General features: G+C 35.3%; 1 protein-coding gene across 5 annotated transcripts in view; it reads right to left on the bottom strand.

Moving 5' to 3' along the window:
* The window catches only part of LOC115235652 (transcription factor AP-2-epsilon), a 227,574-nt gene that overhangs the window by 44,465 nt on the left and 163,734 nt on the right, over nt 1-19,375 (bottom strand). For all 5 annotated transcript variants that reach the window (XM_029807565.1, XM_029807564.1, XM_029807563.1 and 2 more), the window contains one exon: nt 11,231-11,605. In XM_029807565.1, coding sequence (XP_029663425.1) covers nt 11,231-11,605 — 375 coding nt within the window. The remainder of the gene's footprint in view (nt 1-11,230; nt 11,606-19,375) is intronic.

Genomic DNA, 19,375 nt, shown 5'->3' on the forward strand with positions numbered 1-19,375 from the left:
CGAATTAAGTTCTAAATGATACAGCAATTTTATATATAGTAACAGTTTGTTTAAAGAGATACAAATCAATTGACTTCGGAAACTTGTCTCAGGATATAGAATATTCAGCCCTCGTTAAAGTTAAAGCTAAAAGCTAAAGCAATTACGAATATATGATATGGAAATAACGTTCGCGAAGATTAAAGCCGAAGTTAAAGTTTTACAGCTGAAGCTACGTGAACGTGGACGGGATCTAATTCGATATCCGTGGCAAACGTTAATTTAGTATCACGGGAAACTACACGGAGCGGCGATAGGTGGTAAATAGGTAAAGGCCGAAGGTCGGTAACGAAGTAAAAGGTTGCCACGTCTACGGGAGAAAAATTGCCTCGATCATCGGTATAACGGATCCGTGACGGTTAGGAATCTTCGCTATATCCCGCGTGATGATTTTGTACTGTATTTAGGATGATAATGAGAGAGGTAAACAGTGAGCCATAACCGCGCGCTGTCATTAGCGAAACATCATCCGCAATTAGTTCTCAGACACGGTGTATAAATTACATGTCCATTGAATATATTTACATTCTTATTCATATTTATTATTGAATGTGATGCGTGTAATCACATTTCTGCGCAATGTCTGCGTAATATCTGGCGAACAATAAGCCGCATTTATTTAATATATTATTATTTAATATATTTTAGATATTTAATTTTTGTTGACGTGACACAGATTGCGAGTATTTATTTTTCGATCATTTTCCGTTTCTTTAAAATAGATAATTATAAGAAATAAGAAATAGCTGCTGATGCAAAGAATAGAAATGTAGATAAATTTCGGAAAACAATGGTTTAACGTGTACATTATATTGCAAAAACATATAATGTGACCAGTCAATGATAATATATTGCATAATATTTTTTATGCAAGAAATTGAGTTTAATAATTCTAATTGTAAATTTTTTATTCCAATATATAATAATTTTATACATATGTATAAATATTACAAAGATTATATTGTAAAAAATATCACAGTTTCAAAAAATGTTAAAGACAAGTCGTTAATACGAATATCAATAAAAAGATTGCTTTATTTTAATTATCTTAGAAAGCTTGTGAAGAAGTCTTATCAATTCAAAGGATATAGTAAAAGTGTGTGCAAAGAGAATAAAATTATATTTTTAGATTACAAAATCGAGTGTGCGTGCAATGTTTTCTTGTTAGAAGAACGAGAAAGATATGAATCTATCCTTTCAGGTCACGAAATTACTATCTTGCGTACACATATTTCAACATTCGCATTACTCTCGCCACGTTGAGAAATGGTGATGACTCGTCAAAAAACGTTATATATATGTACGTCGTACTGTCAGACTTAAGCTCACGACAAAAGCGCGATTCATGTTTAAACAAAACTCTTAAAAAAAAAAAGGTGAAAATGATCGAAAATATCACGGTATCTTTCTTTCTCTCTCTCTTTCCGTCGACCGATAAATCACTATAAATTCAATAAACGGCGGCATATAGATCTAAGAGATTCTATTTCCCTCTTCTCTATTTCATCGCCAATTCTTCATCGGAGCTCATTTGTAGCTTTTCGTCCCGCAAGTAATCTCAATTTACTTCGCGCGACGGCTTGTATCAATCAACGTATAATAGGGTTTTAATAGAAGGCAAAGAGGAGATAGAGTTGAAATCGCGAATGCGCATGTAAGGACGCCGACAAGAATCCTCTCGCTATAAAAGTTCTCTTATGTCATCGATGAAGACGAACGAGCTGCCAGGCTTTAATAAATCCCACCGATCGTAATTATGCTCACGTTATTCTTTACTATAAATATAAGCGCGCGGCTGTTTAAAGTCACTCGTAGATAATTATCTAGATATATACGAGATGTTTCAAAAGTCGCGAGCTCTACTTTGGTTTGACGAGCTTCAAGACGCGATGCTTCCTAAATAATAATTCGATTAAATGGAATCAACAATTATTTTAATTTTTAACATTGAATATTTGCTGTTAAACGACCTGAGCTCTTTTGATATCTTTTTTTTTTTTTTTTTAAATGGTCATTTGCAAATTTCAGAATTTAGAAATTCTTCGTCAAAGTATAAGCACACTCACAATATCTCCGACTTTTGTAATTATTTGTTAGAAATCGCAATAGACGTTCGATTTATCGTTCATTTAATAGTACAATGGTCGCAAAAATCCATTTTGACATATGTCATAATAAACGAGCGAGTATATCCAGGACGATAAGCGGATACGGTAGGACCAAGTGAAAATGTCTTTTAAGAAACTAAATATAAAACGAATATATGCTCCAAATATTAATCACCGGGGAGGGGAAAAATGGCGATTTTATCCAGACTGCCTCGTGTCAATTATATTACGAGCCCTTGTTATTAAAAAAAAAAAAAAATTACTGCGAGCGAGTCTCTTCGATTTCTTTGCTAAATTGTCCTCCCTCTTTTATAATCTTCCGTTCTGTCATCATCATTTAGATCGACGTGCAACATATATGTAGTATATGTAAAAGGGGAAAAAGCTCTCGAACAGAACCGAATGTCCTCGATCGAGGGATGTGATCAGCATCTCTTGCCTCATCCTACGATGTATTTACGTCTATCGCTCGTATTCAATAACGTTACAATTGATTTAAAGGTTCTCGGCGTGCATAAAAATCTTATAATTATGTTTTTCTTAAAAAAAGAAATTTAATAAAACTTCTGGATAACTCGGGTGTTATTAATATCACAATTTTATTATCTCACAGTAATTTCGAACAGCAATTCTACAGAACTCCTTCCTTGCGAGATCAATTCAGTAAATCACATGTTCGTTTGAAGATGGTGATACTCAGGACGTGTTGCATGCGTGTGATTCTCAATTCCGTTCGATTAATTTGGAGAAAATTGCGAGATATCACGCGATCGCCGGCGTTTTAAACACTGGCCGGTCAAATGTCAATTTCAACCGTTCGAGAAGTGGTACCCACGCATTCGGATTTTAAATTTGTCATTTCCGTGAAATCGAGGCTACTCGATCGATTTATCATTCTAATGTAGGTATTGCGCGTACGAATTAGCAAATATGTCTAACGAGCCTGATATGATCGATAGCGTCGCTATTTTGCATTCGCAGTGGAAAATTGTTTGGCAGATGCGGGAGAGCATTAAGGTCATGACTGTCCGAATCCGTGTCCTATGATTAGGAAATCGAAAATTATACGTTTTATGTGTCACGTAATGCCGACTTCATCCGGGAACTTGGACTTTCACGGGAACGAAAAAAGTTACAACGTACGGTTAATTAACGTGCTCGGAACTGCTTTCTGGACTTATTGACGACTCCAGCGATATTTATACGTTGATGTAACCGTGCCATGCCGACTAATGAGATGAAATGTGATCGCCTTTCTCTCGTTAAACGCTCCGGTCAAATAAAATCACGTATATACGATCACGGTAATGTCGATACTGATAAATGATGGCATGATCAGTTCTCGCGAGCCACGCTACGAAACGGACACCGACGTCTCTAATATGTTCGCCTGCATTCTTGTGCGGCGATTTATCTCCTATTATGTAATTCCTTCTCGTTGCAATATCGAGTATGTACAATTATAAGTAAGTATATTATTTACGTCACGAATACACGTACCGAGAAACGCGTCGCGAATGTTTGAAATTGCTGAGATATTCATATATGCCTGCTTTCAGCAGTATTGCAAAAACGTAAAACTATATATAGAAGTATGTTTTACTACACGAAACATTCAAATAACGAATATATTCTCTAACAAGTCATCAGAGCTTTAATACAGTTTGATATAGATTTTAAAAACCTTGTTAAAGAACCAGAAAGAGCCAAAAATCTTATAATTTAAAGATGTGAGAATTTTTAAAATATCTTGCACATCGAATGTAACGCTTACCGATATTTTGAAGATGAAATTCACTCGAATCATCTTTTCTTTATGTCTAGAACAACGCATAAATTCCGATACTAATCCAACCCCGTCTTGTTCGCGCGGACGATTAAGCAACAAGCCCTCAACTCTTTCTAGCAGCGAAGGCGCAACAATGGTGCCGATTTCTCGAATATCCAAAACCCCTTTTGGTCGAAAGGCTCCGTCACAAACGCTACTCTCTCGAGCATAAGGACGCTAAAGGGGTCTAGTCGAGGTACCGTCACAATGAAACGCAAGGGGAGGATATGACAGAGCATCGCCTTCGCGTTTTCAAGGATAAAGCTATTGGAATCGGTCGATCCACTTGGTTGATTATTGGCATTGTGATCTCTTTCAGAAGCGCGCTCGTTCTGTTCAAGATATGGTAGGGATCGAGGAGGGGGAGGGAAAGCGTTAAAGAGTTTGTTATGTTTATTATCAATATACCAAGCATTTTGTCTTTGTCAATATTTTTTATAAAAATTTTATATCTCCCTCCGCTATAAATAATTATATAACTAATGATATAAAATATATTTGGGTTATAAATTGGATTTATTTGTGTCGTCATTTTTTGAGTAAAGCATAGATGATGTTATGTGTAAAACGCGATTTACTAATAACGCAAGATGCGGGTTTGTTCACCCTTTGGAGATACCTTTAGCATCATCTTAGGCATCGCACTGCTTAGCATATTTGCTTCAAAGCAAACGTCCGTGGCATCCTCCCCGATGGAATGCCAAAGGTCAGCCCAAAATTTAATAAGTAAATTACTTAACGGGCCGCAGCGAGAAAACGAAGGATCGCACGGATAGTCGGGGAGGGTTAGTTTATTTCACAGATATAATGGAATTTTGCGAAATTGTCAAATTTGCGCAAAAATATTACTTTTACGAGGTACAGAATAGTATCATAAAATCGCGACCAATTAAAATTTCGATATTAATACTAAAAGCTAATTGTTTCATCGCTATCACTCAAAAAAATGTCTTGCTGATATAGGTAGATTTCTAGGTGTAACAACAAAAATTTATCGCTATTTTTTGTATCTGTTAGAATATTGTCTGTTACATATAGAATTTATAGCAGCAACATTCTAATAATATCTTCTAGAAAATTTAGGTCCCATTGCCAAATGTTAATCACTGCATTGGATAAATATGAGTTTCGATACTACAGAACGATCTTTGTGAGAAATATAACTGCCAATTATAACTGCAGCATCGAAAAATTGAGAAAAATTGTTTAAAAGAGCTAGATAGATTGGGCGCGTTATACAAATATGTTAAACGTGAGGATTATATATTCATTTGTTTCTTGCCGCTAATTTTTTCTGTCTACCACAGCCAAACTTTATAACAAGTATGATTGGCCTTAACATGGATAGGCGCCACAGAAAAACATTCTTTCTAAATTTCACAAACAGTTCAGATATAAATTCTGTCTCTGTCACTTAGATTGTTTAAATGCGAAACATATGCGATATCACAGTATTTGCTAATCATTTATGTACCTCAGTTAATTTTGCGCACCCAGAAAATTTTTGCTGTGGTTGCAATACCACTTTTTTGAGTGATTGTTACATAAAATAGCCGTGATAATTGCGAACCATTATTGCTAGCAAACAAGTTTATAAATTTTTGAGATTGATATTACCGCATTTTGATTACATTATTATATCATTATTTAACAACTGCATGACTTGCAATACATATTCAATCTCACAAAACATAAATCAATTTTATCATAATTAACAAGCTTATTGGAAAAGATATGAAACTAAACTTCACGAGAATAAAAAAAAAAGGGGGATAAAAAAGAAGATGAAGGATAGTATACTACTTGCGAACAAGCGCGGATTTGCATCGCAGTGATTACATCGCTATTTACATGTAATTACGGATTGCTCATTAATCGGGTAATCGTATGACGGGATCTAATCAATGATCCTAATGGAGCGCTATTATATAGCACAGATCGGATCGAGTAGTGATCTGACTACATGCGGTGATATATTATAGCCGGTGCGGCGACGATTATATGCAGGATGGAAATTTCGCCCGCCAAATTGTCGCGCGGTTCCTCATGCCGGTCTAGTTATCAGCGTTAACGACAGGGACACTTGGAGCAACCCGCGGGGTGATAGAGACGCGCAGACGCGGGACGGAGGAGAGATGCGTTTAATATCCAAAACGCTCAAGTTTCCTAACTATGGCGAACTATGCGAAGACACCGAGTATGTAGTTTCCGGAGAACTGGCTGGGGCTTAAGACTTCGCGTGTCCCATGAATAAACCTTCCCTCCGGAGTGCCTTGCCTCCGAGCGGATCCGAAAGTCACGTCTTATGACGGGCATGGAGTAACCGTGGATCCTCGCATTCCCCGTCGTTAAACCTGCTGGATTTCCCGCGATAAACCGCGCGTGCTATTTATCGTCGCCTATCTATCGCAAGCGTCGCGTTTATCTGCACCGTTTCATCGGTTTCTACGACTTCACTCCATTTTGACAATCTTGACGGCGAGCTCTGGAAAGCGCTTATATATATAAGACAAAATATTAAGATAATCGTCGATTAAATTAAAAGTGATATCTTCTCTATAATTGCTTGTAATAATTGCACAGAGTAAAATTCTCTCCGGCGCTGTTCATTAATTTGTAAATAATTTGATTGAAAGTTCCAACATTTTATAAATATGTTGTATTCAACTAATCAAAAATAATTTACGATATTATTAATTATTAGATATTATTAGTTTTGCTCATTGTGTGAAATTTATAGCTTCTTTGTATCAAGAGAAAAATATATCTCTATTAATCTAAAAAGACGCCAAATTTCAGTACAAAAATATATAAATGCTAAATTCACCTTTTTAACTGAGATTTAATACATCATAAATTATTCAGGACATGAGTACTTTGAGAGGTTTTAGTTTCAGTCTCAGTCAATTAAATAACCGATTCATTATACACGTAATAAACTAAATTACGAATAAGTATTGAGACATTCTAGATGTAAATTCATGCGATCACATTTATATCCTGGTAATATACACGCGTGCAGTATAATTATAATTGCTTGTGACATAATCTCTTTGTCATAATCTCTTGTCCATATGTCTTTTAAAATTGTTAATTATTATTTCCTTTTTTCCTTTTATCGCAGATGCTACTCCATTATTAATGATTGCAGATTTTTAAAATATTTTTTTTTTTTTTTGTAACCTGAGTGGTGATCTTCAGTCATACTGATTAATTATTATTGATAAATTCATGCATTAAAGAATTATGATAGATGATAATGACTATCAAGAACTCACGATTTATTTCAACCTGTTTAACATATGTCTTTATTAAGTAAACTTCTCGATCTCGCAGTTAATGCACGTTTTTCAAAGTCAATATTTGTACAATTGTACAAATGTTTGTACAGTTCTAATAATGTTGTATTAATTTCCTTATAAAGAAAATAATATAATACAAAAAGTGTCATTAATCATTACAAAATTGTAATTGCCGCACTTGATTCAATGTTGTAGGAAATCGAAAGCATGGCATTGTGAGATTTCATTAAAATTAGAGATATCCACCCTTCCTAGAAGAATGCCCGTCGGCTTAGAAAGAAATAGCATCGAGAGGGTACGATGTCTGAGATAATCGATAACGTACTTTTGATCGCGAATGGATAAAGTGTTTTCGGACCCACTTTTATACATTGCAACCAGTGATATTATTAAATTACTTTTAACACTACTGGAAAGTATATTAACTATAATTTGTTATTTCATCAGTTTTAATAGAACAATGTTTTATCTTTATAATCTTTATCATTAAATATTTCAGCAATAATTTGTTGAAATAAAATTTAATTTAATATTGAATTAATATTATCATTTAATATTATTATTTAATATTAAATTTTGAGTAATATTTTCTTATTTATATTTGCATGCCTAAAAATTAATTTACAAAATACAATTTATTTTTAATCATTTAAGATTTAGAAGCCTTGTTATTTTTAGTATAAAATTGTCATTAATAAAAAAATTCAAATTGATAACATCCGTGTATAAAGTTTTTATTAGTTCTTATATACGACAACTTGTTCGACAGTAGTTCAGTCGACGTGCAAATTACGGTAGCAGTATACACGATATCGTATGCACGTCCCTTAATCATACGGCCAGAAAATAATCATGGTCTTCGATAAAACGCCGACACGGCAACTCGAGCCTGCATATGGCATGGACAGATGCTCTTTGCGACAAACCGCCGTGCTCTTCTGCACCACGTCCTAAAATTCGAGGTGTGCGAAACGAACGGACTTGTGTAAAAACGCATGCATTCGTCGCACACGTGTCGAATTTCGTCGAACGTATTTCCTTCAGCGTTATACGACACCTTTGGAAATCGGCCAAATGTAATCCGCATAGAAATGACGGCAGTAGCCTGTGTTGACGCGGTAATTAGGGTGGTGTTTTCGTGACTGCCGAGTGTGCGCAAGGTGGACCACAAATACTATTCTTATAATAAATATTAAGGCTTTAAGAGGCAGAAAGAGAGAAACCAATTATCCAACATCTGGATTATATTACTGGACATAATATAATGCGAGCAAACTGTATATTAAATCGAACGTGTAATTGCTTAAGGAATTTTTACTGTACATTAAACAATGCTGCTGTATTCTCATTATCTTAAGCTTATTTATATTCAAAAAAATTGAGAAGAAATTATATAACTTTTAAATGTATCTAATCGTATAAATATACATTTTTTCAGTTATAATAGATAAACGTATGGAATTATTTAATCTATATAAGAATCGTTTAATATTTATATTTCTTTAAAAAAGACAAGTATTTGCCTTTTCAGGAAAAAAAATTAAAAAGAATTTTGCCTGTTTATTTACAATATTTTTCACATGAGTATAATCTCTGAAAGCGTGAAAATTATTTAAAAAACGTATTACACAAATAAAAAAAAGTGCAATACAAAAAACAATACTAGCAAAATTAATGTTTTATGATGCACGATACCTGCAGGAAATAATAAAAGAGCTATTGCAAAATTTATGAGAAGCGTGAAAGATTCTTGTATCAAAGACATCTCTCAAGGACGGGACGTTTGCCCGACACGTTGCTCGTCCACGTAGGGCGCATTACACGCAGCAGGCGATTCCGTACCGTGGCAAATGCAAATGTCGCGCGCGGCAACGGAGCCACGAGGTCGTCCACGTCCGGTCGCGCTCGCGAGAGGATCAATGATCGCAATCACCGATGTCACGGGACGACTTATTGGCCGCGACCCGTCTAATAGATCGATACCACCCGTTATTACGTCCGACTCGAAGACGCTGCGCGCGGCGGCGTCCTACAAATAACACGCCGGACGGATGATACGCTAATGAGGTATCCGAGCGACGCACGTGACCGGATCTCTGCCAGTTTTCATTTCCCCGCGACGAATACCGACTGACATCGACGCAATTTCCATATGCTTCCGAGTGCGCGCGCGTCGAGTATCTTGCTGGCGATCCACGAGAAAGGATCGCATCCGAAATCGATTAATGATAGATTAATGGTTGATTAATCCTTGGTAAAACTGAGGGTTAAGAATATACTCATTAAAGACTCGAGCTTTCGTTTCGATTAATAATAGATTAATGGTTGATTAATCCTTGGTAAAACTGAGGGTTAAGAATTGAAATTTTATGCAAAAAAATTAATACATAAGGGAATTATGTCAGAATTTGTCAATATGACGTGACAAAATCAAAACTCTTGTCTTTCTAATGCAATTCTTCTGGAACATATTTAGATACGAGAGAGAAATAACAATAAATGATAATAAATTAAATTACATGATTTACGTATATCTACAAAAATTAATTTTAATTTCCATCTTTATGTATAATAAATTGAGTTCTACTTTTCACTTCATATAATTCTTCTCTTTTTTAATTAAATATGTCGATGTTACAGATTAATAACGTTAGATAAATTTGTCAGAAGCCAATTACCATTAAATTTAGCGCGATGATCGTTAATTAACGACATCGGATATTATACGAAAATATACCAAGATCTTGTTGTTTAATGAGGTGCACAAAAAATCTGAGCTTTTTATTGCGTGCATTTAACGTGTACGTTGAGTTACTTTCGCGAATAATTACTATACAAGATATATATTAATATTTATGATTAATAAATATGAATGGATATTTTTACAAAATATATAATATCAAAATTAATAATAAAAAACTGATAATTACAAATGCTTGGTAGAATTTTCTGTTTTTTTTAGCTTTTTATTATCATCAGAAAATTTAGGGTCTAATTAACAACATGATACTGTATTTCTCGACTTTTCGCATAGAGAAACGCTTTCCGAAATCTTTTTTGGAAATAAAAAAAATCAAGTTTCATCAAACTGATATAGATTTAATTCAGAGTCATTGATATAGATAAATAATCATTGATTTAATCTTAAATTCAGAAAACAAGCAAAACAAGCAAAACTCGTTCATAGCTATATAATCGTGAGATTGATAATAAGGCGAAACTATCGATCAAACTAGCGTAATCCTTGAACTATGGAAGAATAAAAGAGATATATTAAGTATGTGCAAAAAATTAACTTCTCCAATGTACAATGTAAGTGCATGACATTGATTTGTCCGAGGAGTGCGTAAAATTGATTATATATGTTGCTGCGTGAGCTGCTGAACAAACAGTTTCGGAGTCAAAGGGTTAAGGAATGTAAGATTCATATGCGAATCGGTCAAGTATGTTACTCGGCTGTACAATTTTTTTGCGGTTGATACAACTATATTTTACGATAGAGTTATATACGACTGTCTTTAACCTTGCAGAACGTATATCATTAAATGTTATTCGCACCGAGTGTTTTAATTTGAATATAACCGCAAAATACCGCGTCATCGTTTCATTCGTACTTTTTAATCTTACACGAATGACATTTTTTATAAGCCAATGTGTATTGTATCCTAGCAATTATTTCTTTATAATTGTACGTCACGCAACATTTTCTCTTTATAGCTTTATATTCTTTTAAATATCTTGTTTTTCTTTTCATATAAAGGCACTGAAAAGCTTTTGAAGTCATCTTTGATCCTTCTAAACTGCATTATAATGCATCAGATATAGCTATCTACCCCAGCGATGAGATAGAAACATAATAATTGTACGAATCTGATTCTTCCGTGATCTTTTATTGTGTTAGTGTATTGGAGAGAGAGAGAAAAACTATTTAGAAAAATATTTAGAGCACTTACCACGTGAAGCTCGGCGTCTCTCCTGAGATCGCCACTCCTTTGGCCCGCGGTGACGGCAGCGCTCAGGTGGTTGTAGTGGTGCTGATGCAACGTGTTGAGCGTTTGCGTATAAGGATCGCTGACGAGGTAATCCAGGTGTTGCGGTTGGCCAAGACCGGGATGCTGGGGGCTAGCGGGCGCGTGATGGTGCGAGGGAAACGGGGGTGGAAAGTAAGGGGGTTGAAAGTCGGAGGCGGTCGGCAGAGAGGCGCCTCCGTGGTGGGGCATGCCGCCCCCGTTTCCGTTTCCCCGATGTCCATGGTGATGGGCACCGGAATAGGGCGACGAATTCCCGCCGCCCAGTGAGGAGATGCCCCCATGACCAGTCAGACGGTCCTGTGTAAAAATAAAATGGTACATTTAATTATTATATAATATTAGATAGTATAAACAATAATATTTCTCGAAAATATTATATATATATATATATATATATACAGGGTGTTCCAGATCAGGTCAATTTTAGGGTCTTATAGGTCTTATCTTAAATTGAATTTGGAACAAAAAATTCCAATAAATATAGGTCCAAAAATACTTCGTTAGAAAGTTATAGCTAATAAACTCTCTATAAGTAATTAGTTATGATTCAGATTTAATAAGAACATTTTTATGTTTGCATTTGCAATGTTTACACTACGAATGTAGAGTTTACACAAAGACCATCGAAAGGTGGGTTTTTCAAGTTTCTGCTTTTTTTGTTGTTTTGAGCTTATTTTCTTTTGAATGCCTTATCAAAATGAAATGAAATTGGTGTAATTTAGTTTGTTTAGTTTGTTATTTAATTATCCACCAGATTTATTTCGTGACTTTTTTCAAATGAATGAATTGTTTTGAAGTTATTTTTAAAAATCATCGTTTATTTGCTATAATTTTTTAAGCGTTTCCTTTTATTAGCTTTAACTTTTTAAGCGGACCTATGTTTATGGGAACTTTTTTGTTCCAAATTCAATTTCCTATAAGAGTTTTCTGAAGTTTTATTGACCTGATCTGAAACATCCTGTATAATTATGTTTTCTCTCAATTGACATAGAATATTTTTTAGAGAGTGAAAAACTAGTTTTCGATAAACATTTCTCATTTACTGTGAAAGAGCAAAAGATAGATTTAAGTTGTTTTTGTATATTGGTATTAAAATATATATAGATTGTAATATCGTATTAAGTTTTGCTACTAGAAAAGCTCGAAAGGTTAATCAATTAGTTTCACTGAAACAGAAGAAAATGAATCTCCTTCCATTTACAAGACTTACATACAGTCGCCTGTGAGGGATTCACTTCTCATGGCGGTAATTACAGACTATTTACATCGCACATCTGATCGATCTCGGATAAGAGGTACGTCACGCACGTTGCATCCAATGCAAAAGACTTAAACATCGCGCGTTAGTTAGAGCAAACTAAAATTACATAGTAACTCACGGAAATTTCCTCTATCAATTAAATCTTTACGTAATTCTTAGACTCTTTTAGAAAGTCTATTTTAATATTTTTAGACAGCTTTTTTTCAGATTAATATCCTGACTTTTGTTATAGCATAAACTACATAAAAACTATGCTACCCAAATATTATAAAATTTACAAATTTTATGTCTACTTACAATTAATTCGTTGACTTTTTTGTCTAATCGTGACATATTTAAGTAAGATAAAAGAAACATCGAAAGTTCAAATAATAAATATACGCTTATTTAAAATAATAGTTATTAAAACTATTAATGTTATATACATGTTATTAATACACACAAATACGTGCACAAACAGTTTACAGGTAAAATGCAGGTGCGAGAAATATAATCTCCAAGTCTACGATCGATATGGAGAATCGTGTCCTTGCAACCGATAACTCGATTAGATATAAAGGATAAATCTCTCAGAACTGAAAGGCTCTTGCTGCAATTTATGTATTTGCTTAGATTATCTGTTAACATTAATGCCTTTCTAATAATTTTTGGTTGATATCTAAGTTCTCTATGAAATAGAGAGAAAAATAAATGTACAAATAACTTAACAATCGATGCCTTTTCCTTAAATAACATATTTTTCTCTTTGTCATTTTCTATTTATGTTTCTATAACGTGATAATAAATCAATAGAGCTATTCAAAGATATCAAAGATCACATCTAATACATAAAAATATAATACAGTTTATTTTATTTTATAAATAATATTAATAATATCAATAAATATATCTAGACTTTTTTCACACGATTTTTGCGATATATATTTGGTTAAAATAATATTTTTGCAGTTACAGTTTATACCTATATGTTTGAAAACTTTTTCTAATCTATATAAAATTTTATTTTTCTGTTAAATAAATCGAATTTATAAAATATTAGGAAAAAAACGTGTATGGTACTTGAATACGAATAAGCGAGTGCTCGATGGAAAAATTTGTTTAGAGATCTATCTCTGGAAAATCATATACTGAAACCTCGATAATATCTTTCCGTAATTATAAGTTCCGTATTGTAAGATCCGTAAATCTCGATTTACCTGGTCCATCGATATTTTCTCGCACGTTTAGTCCGGTCCGCGTAATCTCGCGATGCGAGTTCTCGATTGTACGGTATTACATACTCGGTATTACATACGCAGATAATATTACCCGGGGATATTATGTATCTCGGGTATATCTGAAAGAGACGTTCTTGCCGCATCGCATTGAGTCCGGCGCATCGCATTAGGCCTCGTTCATCGCGATACGATCTCGATACGTCTCTATAAGCCGCGAAAGGGCCAACCGCTAGTTTCAGCCTTCACGATGTTATGCCCTTATGTATCTGCATATCCGAGAAGGCGTATGCGGCGCCGAGCGCATCGAATTCCTTCGAATTTGTTAGGAACGAGCAGGGGGCACGAGCGGTGCCACTCACCCTTCCGTAGAGAATTGAATTCTTCGAGATTTGTTGAGGATGATGGAACACGAAGATACGCGCGCATCTATCTTTCCCGTAATTGACCTTTAAATATCGCCGCACGACGGACGCTTGCCGTAGGGCCTACCGTGATATAAGTACGACTAATGCAGATTTTTTGCTAATTTTATTTTGCTCGCGGGGGGGGGGGGGTTACACAAATTAAAAGTTAAGAAACAAAGTTACTCACAAATTGTTTAACATATCTTACTTATTCGTTTGTAAATGATTTTGTAAAAAATATTGCGTAAATTATATACTCCTTTTATTCTATAAATATACAGGGTGTCTCGAAATTAAATATTAAAACTTCAAGAGCGTATAAAAGATCGATAAACTAAGAAAAAAAGTCCTTTAGAGATTTGCTCGTTTTTGCTTTGTTTTGAAGAAAATCGCGAAAAAAGAAACAAAAAACGTAAAATAACACTAAAATTATTACGTTTATCGAAAAGTATCATGAGATAAAAATTGTAGAGCATGGAATTAAGAAAAGAGAGTGAATTAAAATCCTCCTGAGGTAAAATTAGAGGATCGTTCAATTCATTCTCTTTTTTTAATTCCATGATCTACAATTTTTATCTCATGATACTTTTCGATAAACCTAATAATTGTAACGTTGTTTTAAATTTTTTGGTGAAAATCTTTTTGTTTCTTTTTTTTGCGATTTTCTTCCAAACGAAGCAAAAATGAGCAGAAATCTCTAAAGAACTTTTTTCTTAGTTTATCGAACCCTCATACGCTCCCAAAGTTTTGACATTTAATTTCGAAACATCCTGTATACCCTTCTCACTCTATAAATATATATATATAATATTCTAGAACTCTATATTACTCATACATATATATAAAAATGGAAATAGTTTTGAAATAGTTTTGAAACTACGTATATTGTTAAACCTGGTTAAAGGTGATATATTTGACTCTAATTGAATTTCACTATATGAATCAGAGCTCGAAGTACTAATAGAAGTTATGTGCTTGATGTAGATTAGAATTCGTATGAAGTAAAATTTATTAATGGTATTCTTCAGTTCCTGAAATTAAACTTTCGAAAATTGAAATTTTAATTTGAAATTTGAAATTTCGATAACATATCGAAAATTTGTGTCAAGATATCAAAGCATTGAAAAATGCATTGTTATATAAAACAGCTTGCTGAAAGATGCGAGAAGTTGTAATTTTGATTGTACTTTCTTTGTGTCTAAATTATTATAACAATCAAAATATATTTCTTTAAAAACCAGTGTTAGTATAATGCATCACAAAAATATTGAATGTTGCTCCATGTGATTTTTACATAAAAAATAATTACTCGGAAATTTCAATTCGCACGTTGTTTTAAACAGAAATTACAAATATATAATTTACATTTAATCTTTTAAAAATATGCGCTTCATATGTGTTAAAAAGTATGAGGATACAAACTATAAAGAATCATAGAGATTCACCGAGAAAGAAAAGATTATTTGAACACCACAAGTACATAGTATGCGAATACATGCGATTAAAGACAGGAAAGGAAAGTCGAAAGTCGAAAAGGCGTATTTTAAATATCGCGTATACGCGTATTTGTCTTGTACTCATTCTTCGCTTCAAGCAATCAAGCATGTTGAATCGCTGCTGAGAATGACGTTTTCTGACGCCTACAAACTAGCACGCTGTAACTTGTGCTCTCAGAGGCTCATTGCCAAATAAACTGATATCAATCGTAATACTGTTACGCGAGAACGAGGAGGAGAAATCGTTGACGTACGAGCACATGACATGGAAATTCTATATGACGATATCGGTAACGCGGGCGCGCCGAACAATTCGCAAAAGCAGCAGCCTCTTTCGCAAACAGCACTGTTGAGCCGAACTTTCATGCTGAGATCACCGTTGATAAGGTGGGAGAAAGTATGTTCCCCGTTACTACACACGCATACAATTAATAGCCCATAATACGTGTGATGAAATAATTCCATTAGTCCTAAATAATTTCGAAATTTTAATTGGAAAAATAAATTAAGAATATATGTGTCGTAGACATATTTTCATCGGCGATTTTAACAATTATTAGATTATTTAGCTTAGGAGTAAATAATTTCGTAGGAAAATAAACTAGGAGTATGTGTCACGGGCACATTCTCATCGACGGTTTTAACGATTATTCCGTCGGCACGGATATCTTGAATACGATCACAGAGGAGAGGACACTTTATAGCGTTAGTTGTGTCAAATATAACGGTACCGAAAACGTAATAAACTTAATAATGCAAAATTGTTGCCGACGATTGTATCATATTCTGCGTTCGTCGAATCAAAATTTAATACTTTTTTTAGTTCAAATAAAAATAAATTTGTATTTGTTAGCGGAATAAAATTTATTCGAGAAACGTACACTTCGTTAAATTATATATTTCAAGTATTAGAAATAAATGATAGCGGTTAAATCTAAAAAGATCTTTCTATTTTCGTCAAATTATTGATCGTTGGCTTATAGCTTAAAAATTTTCTTACGAATAACTGTAATCGCTTGTATCGAAGCGATATAGTAGGCGAATTTTGTTAAAGTAAAGAGATAAAAATACGTGTTCTGTTTCGAGAAAATAAACCGCTCGTTCTTCTAGAAAATTGAGTAAAAATGAATTGGAGACAAAGTAATTTGTGTGTAATATATAAATCATTTCATACGCGGGAGACAAGCGCTTGTAAAAAATAACGCAAAGTAAGTATGGGGAAAAAGAAATTAATAGCGAAATTAATGCCCTCGAGAAAGAGTACACAATAATTACCGCTATCTTTGCATTAATATCAGTTAAAGTTTGACAGGGTACTCATTAACGTTGCGAATGCGCGTACAATTAAAAATGCGTAACTGCCGTGTCCGCACAGTCGCCGTAGTGAAGAGGTAATTGCCGCATATATTTACGCACTTTGACCCATATATTCATGTAACAGCTACGTACAATTATCACGCGTATGGTTAACGCAATGTGGAATCCCTCGCGGATATAATACAAGCAATAACGGGGAGGAAATGCACGCGTAAAAAAAAAAAAATAAAATAAAATAAAATAAAATCTTGATTCTCCCGCCTTTAATTTCACGTGGAAAATTCGACGAGATTTCAAGATTAATTACGAAACTGTGAAAATGGCACTCCCCCGTGTAATCGGGAAGTATATTTCAAAGATAAAGGGTAGGGGGGGGGGTAGATATTTTTCATGCGCAAGGAACACGAGGTCGCACGAAATAAATAAATTTGGGCACATAAATATTTGGAGTACATCGCACCTCGACCTCGATGACCGTGGTCATGTCAACGTGGGGCGCGTAGCAGAGCGTCAGCTTGTCGGCTGTCGGCGCCTCCGTGCGCGGCGGGAACATCCCTAGGATCTCCAGTTTGCCGGTTCCGGAACGTTAGCGGGTAGAATGCGCGCGAACGGCACTGTACTCCGAGAGGGACTCGCGTCACCCGAAAACCACTTCAAACACTCGGATCCCTCCTCTTCGTACACATGGCACAATCGCAAGTCGATGATTCTCGTCCGAACGTCTTAACGCATTCCGCGATACATCCGTTCCCTCGTCGACTGTCGCATCCGCGTATCGAATACACTGTACACTACGTCGAGACGGGCACATTGAATCACGAAATTGCGACGAGAGACACTGTTCGCACTGCGTAACGAGATTATGCGACGGTTTCGAGCGTCGTTATAGTTGTAGGATCGAAAGGGCGATCGTAGGAAGGAGGGATGGAAGACAAAAGTAAAGCATTATAGCAAAGATTACAGGTCAACTTTCATGGAATGTACGTGAGACTACAAGTGGGCACGATTTCTGTCGATCAGAATGTTAAATAAAAAAAATATGATTATTTATGCATTAAGGAAAGAAGAATGAGAGAAAAAAAACGAAGGTAATATCTTAGGCGAATCGGGACACGTAACATTTCCTTCATCGATCACCAATCAATCTGCCCTCGATTTTTCTTACAGACAAAATAAAACGAAAAATTGATCGCGATTCGTCGACTTTAAATATTCCTCTAAAGATTATTATCTCCCCATGTCATTCTCAGTTTCCCGTGAAAACTGAGTTAATGATTCATCGATACCGTAATCCGCGAAAATCGGGGAAAACGATGGACGAGGGAGGTGGGAGGTCGCGCGCGCGTGACAGAGGAGAGGAGCGACAGGGTACAGGTTCTCGCGCGGTTTCTTCGCGGCCGGAACGGAACAGCTGATCGAGCGTCGGACGGGGACGACGTCGAGCGAAGCGTACGAAAGTGTACACCTAAAGAGAGCCGTTTACTGGCCGCGGACGAAACGGGAGGTGTGCTACGCCGCGCTCTTACCGAGAGTTACTACTACTACTACCACCACCTACTGCGAACACCACCTTAGTATCCTGCCCTACCATCCGGCCGGGTGTCCCAGCGCCGACAATGGAGCGACAGAGAGAAATAGAAGGATCGACACGCGGGGGGAGGGGGGAGGGAAGATGGTGATGCGGAGAGAGAGAGAGAGAGAGAGAGCGAGCGAGAGGGTCTCCCGTTTGTGCACGCGTACCGACGACCGAAATTTTGCCCCAGGGTACGCGCCACCACGTGGCACTAGACCTAGCACCGGCGTCCCCACCATCCGATGGACGATGGGACGTCCCACGATCGAGCGAATAGGAGTTGATATAGTCGGCGCGGTGCCGTACGACGTTCGCCGAGTCGGCGAGCGCGCGTCTACGCTCCTTGTGCTCGTCTCTACCTATGTTAGGGATGTTTAGATAGGGGTGTGCTGTACTGTCTCCTGTGTACTGAGCGTATCTTGGAATAATAGATTTTCATGTGGTTCATAGTATAATTAATTTGACTGAATTAATATTATGACTGTAATGGCAGATTGTTTGAGATGAAATATCTCACAATATTAATAAGATGTTAAATAAATATCTTACGCGTTATTTAATTATATATATTTTAATTTTTAATATTAAATATTAATATATAGTCTCTCATATTATTATCTCCACAGAATAATATTTTTAGGAGTACAATATATCTAATTAATTGTGTTAAAATATATTTAATTGGAAAAACTATCGTATATTATATTCATATTTAATATTAAATATCGCTGAGAGTAAAAATATAAATTATTAAATCGTAATTAAAGGTACTTGAAGTAAAAACGCGTTATTTAATTTT

This window comes from Formica exsecta, unplaced genomic scaffold (assembly GCF_003651465.1).
Source record: "Formica exsecta isolate Colony F162 unplaced genomic scaffold, ASM365146v1 scaffold229, whole genome shotgun sequence".
NCBI lineage: Eukaryota > Metazoa > Arthropoda > Insecta > Hymenoptera > Formicidae > Formica > Formica exsecta.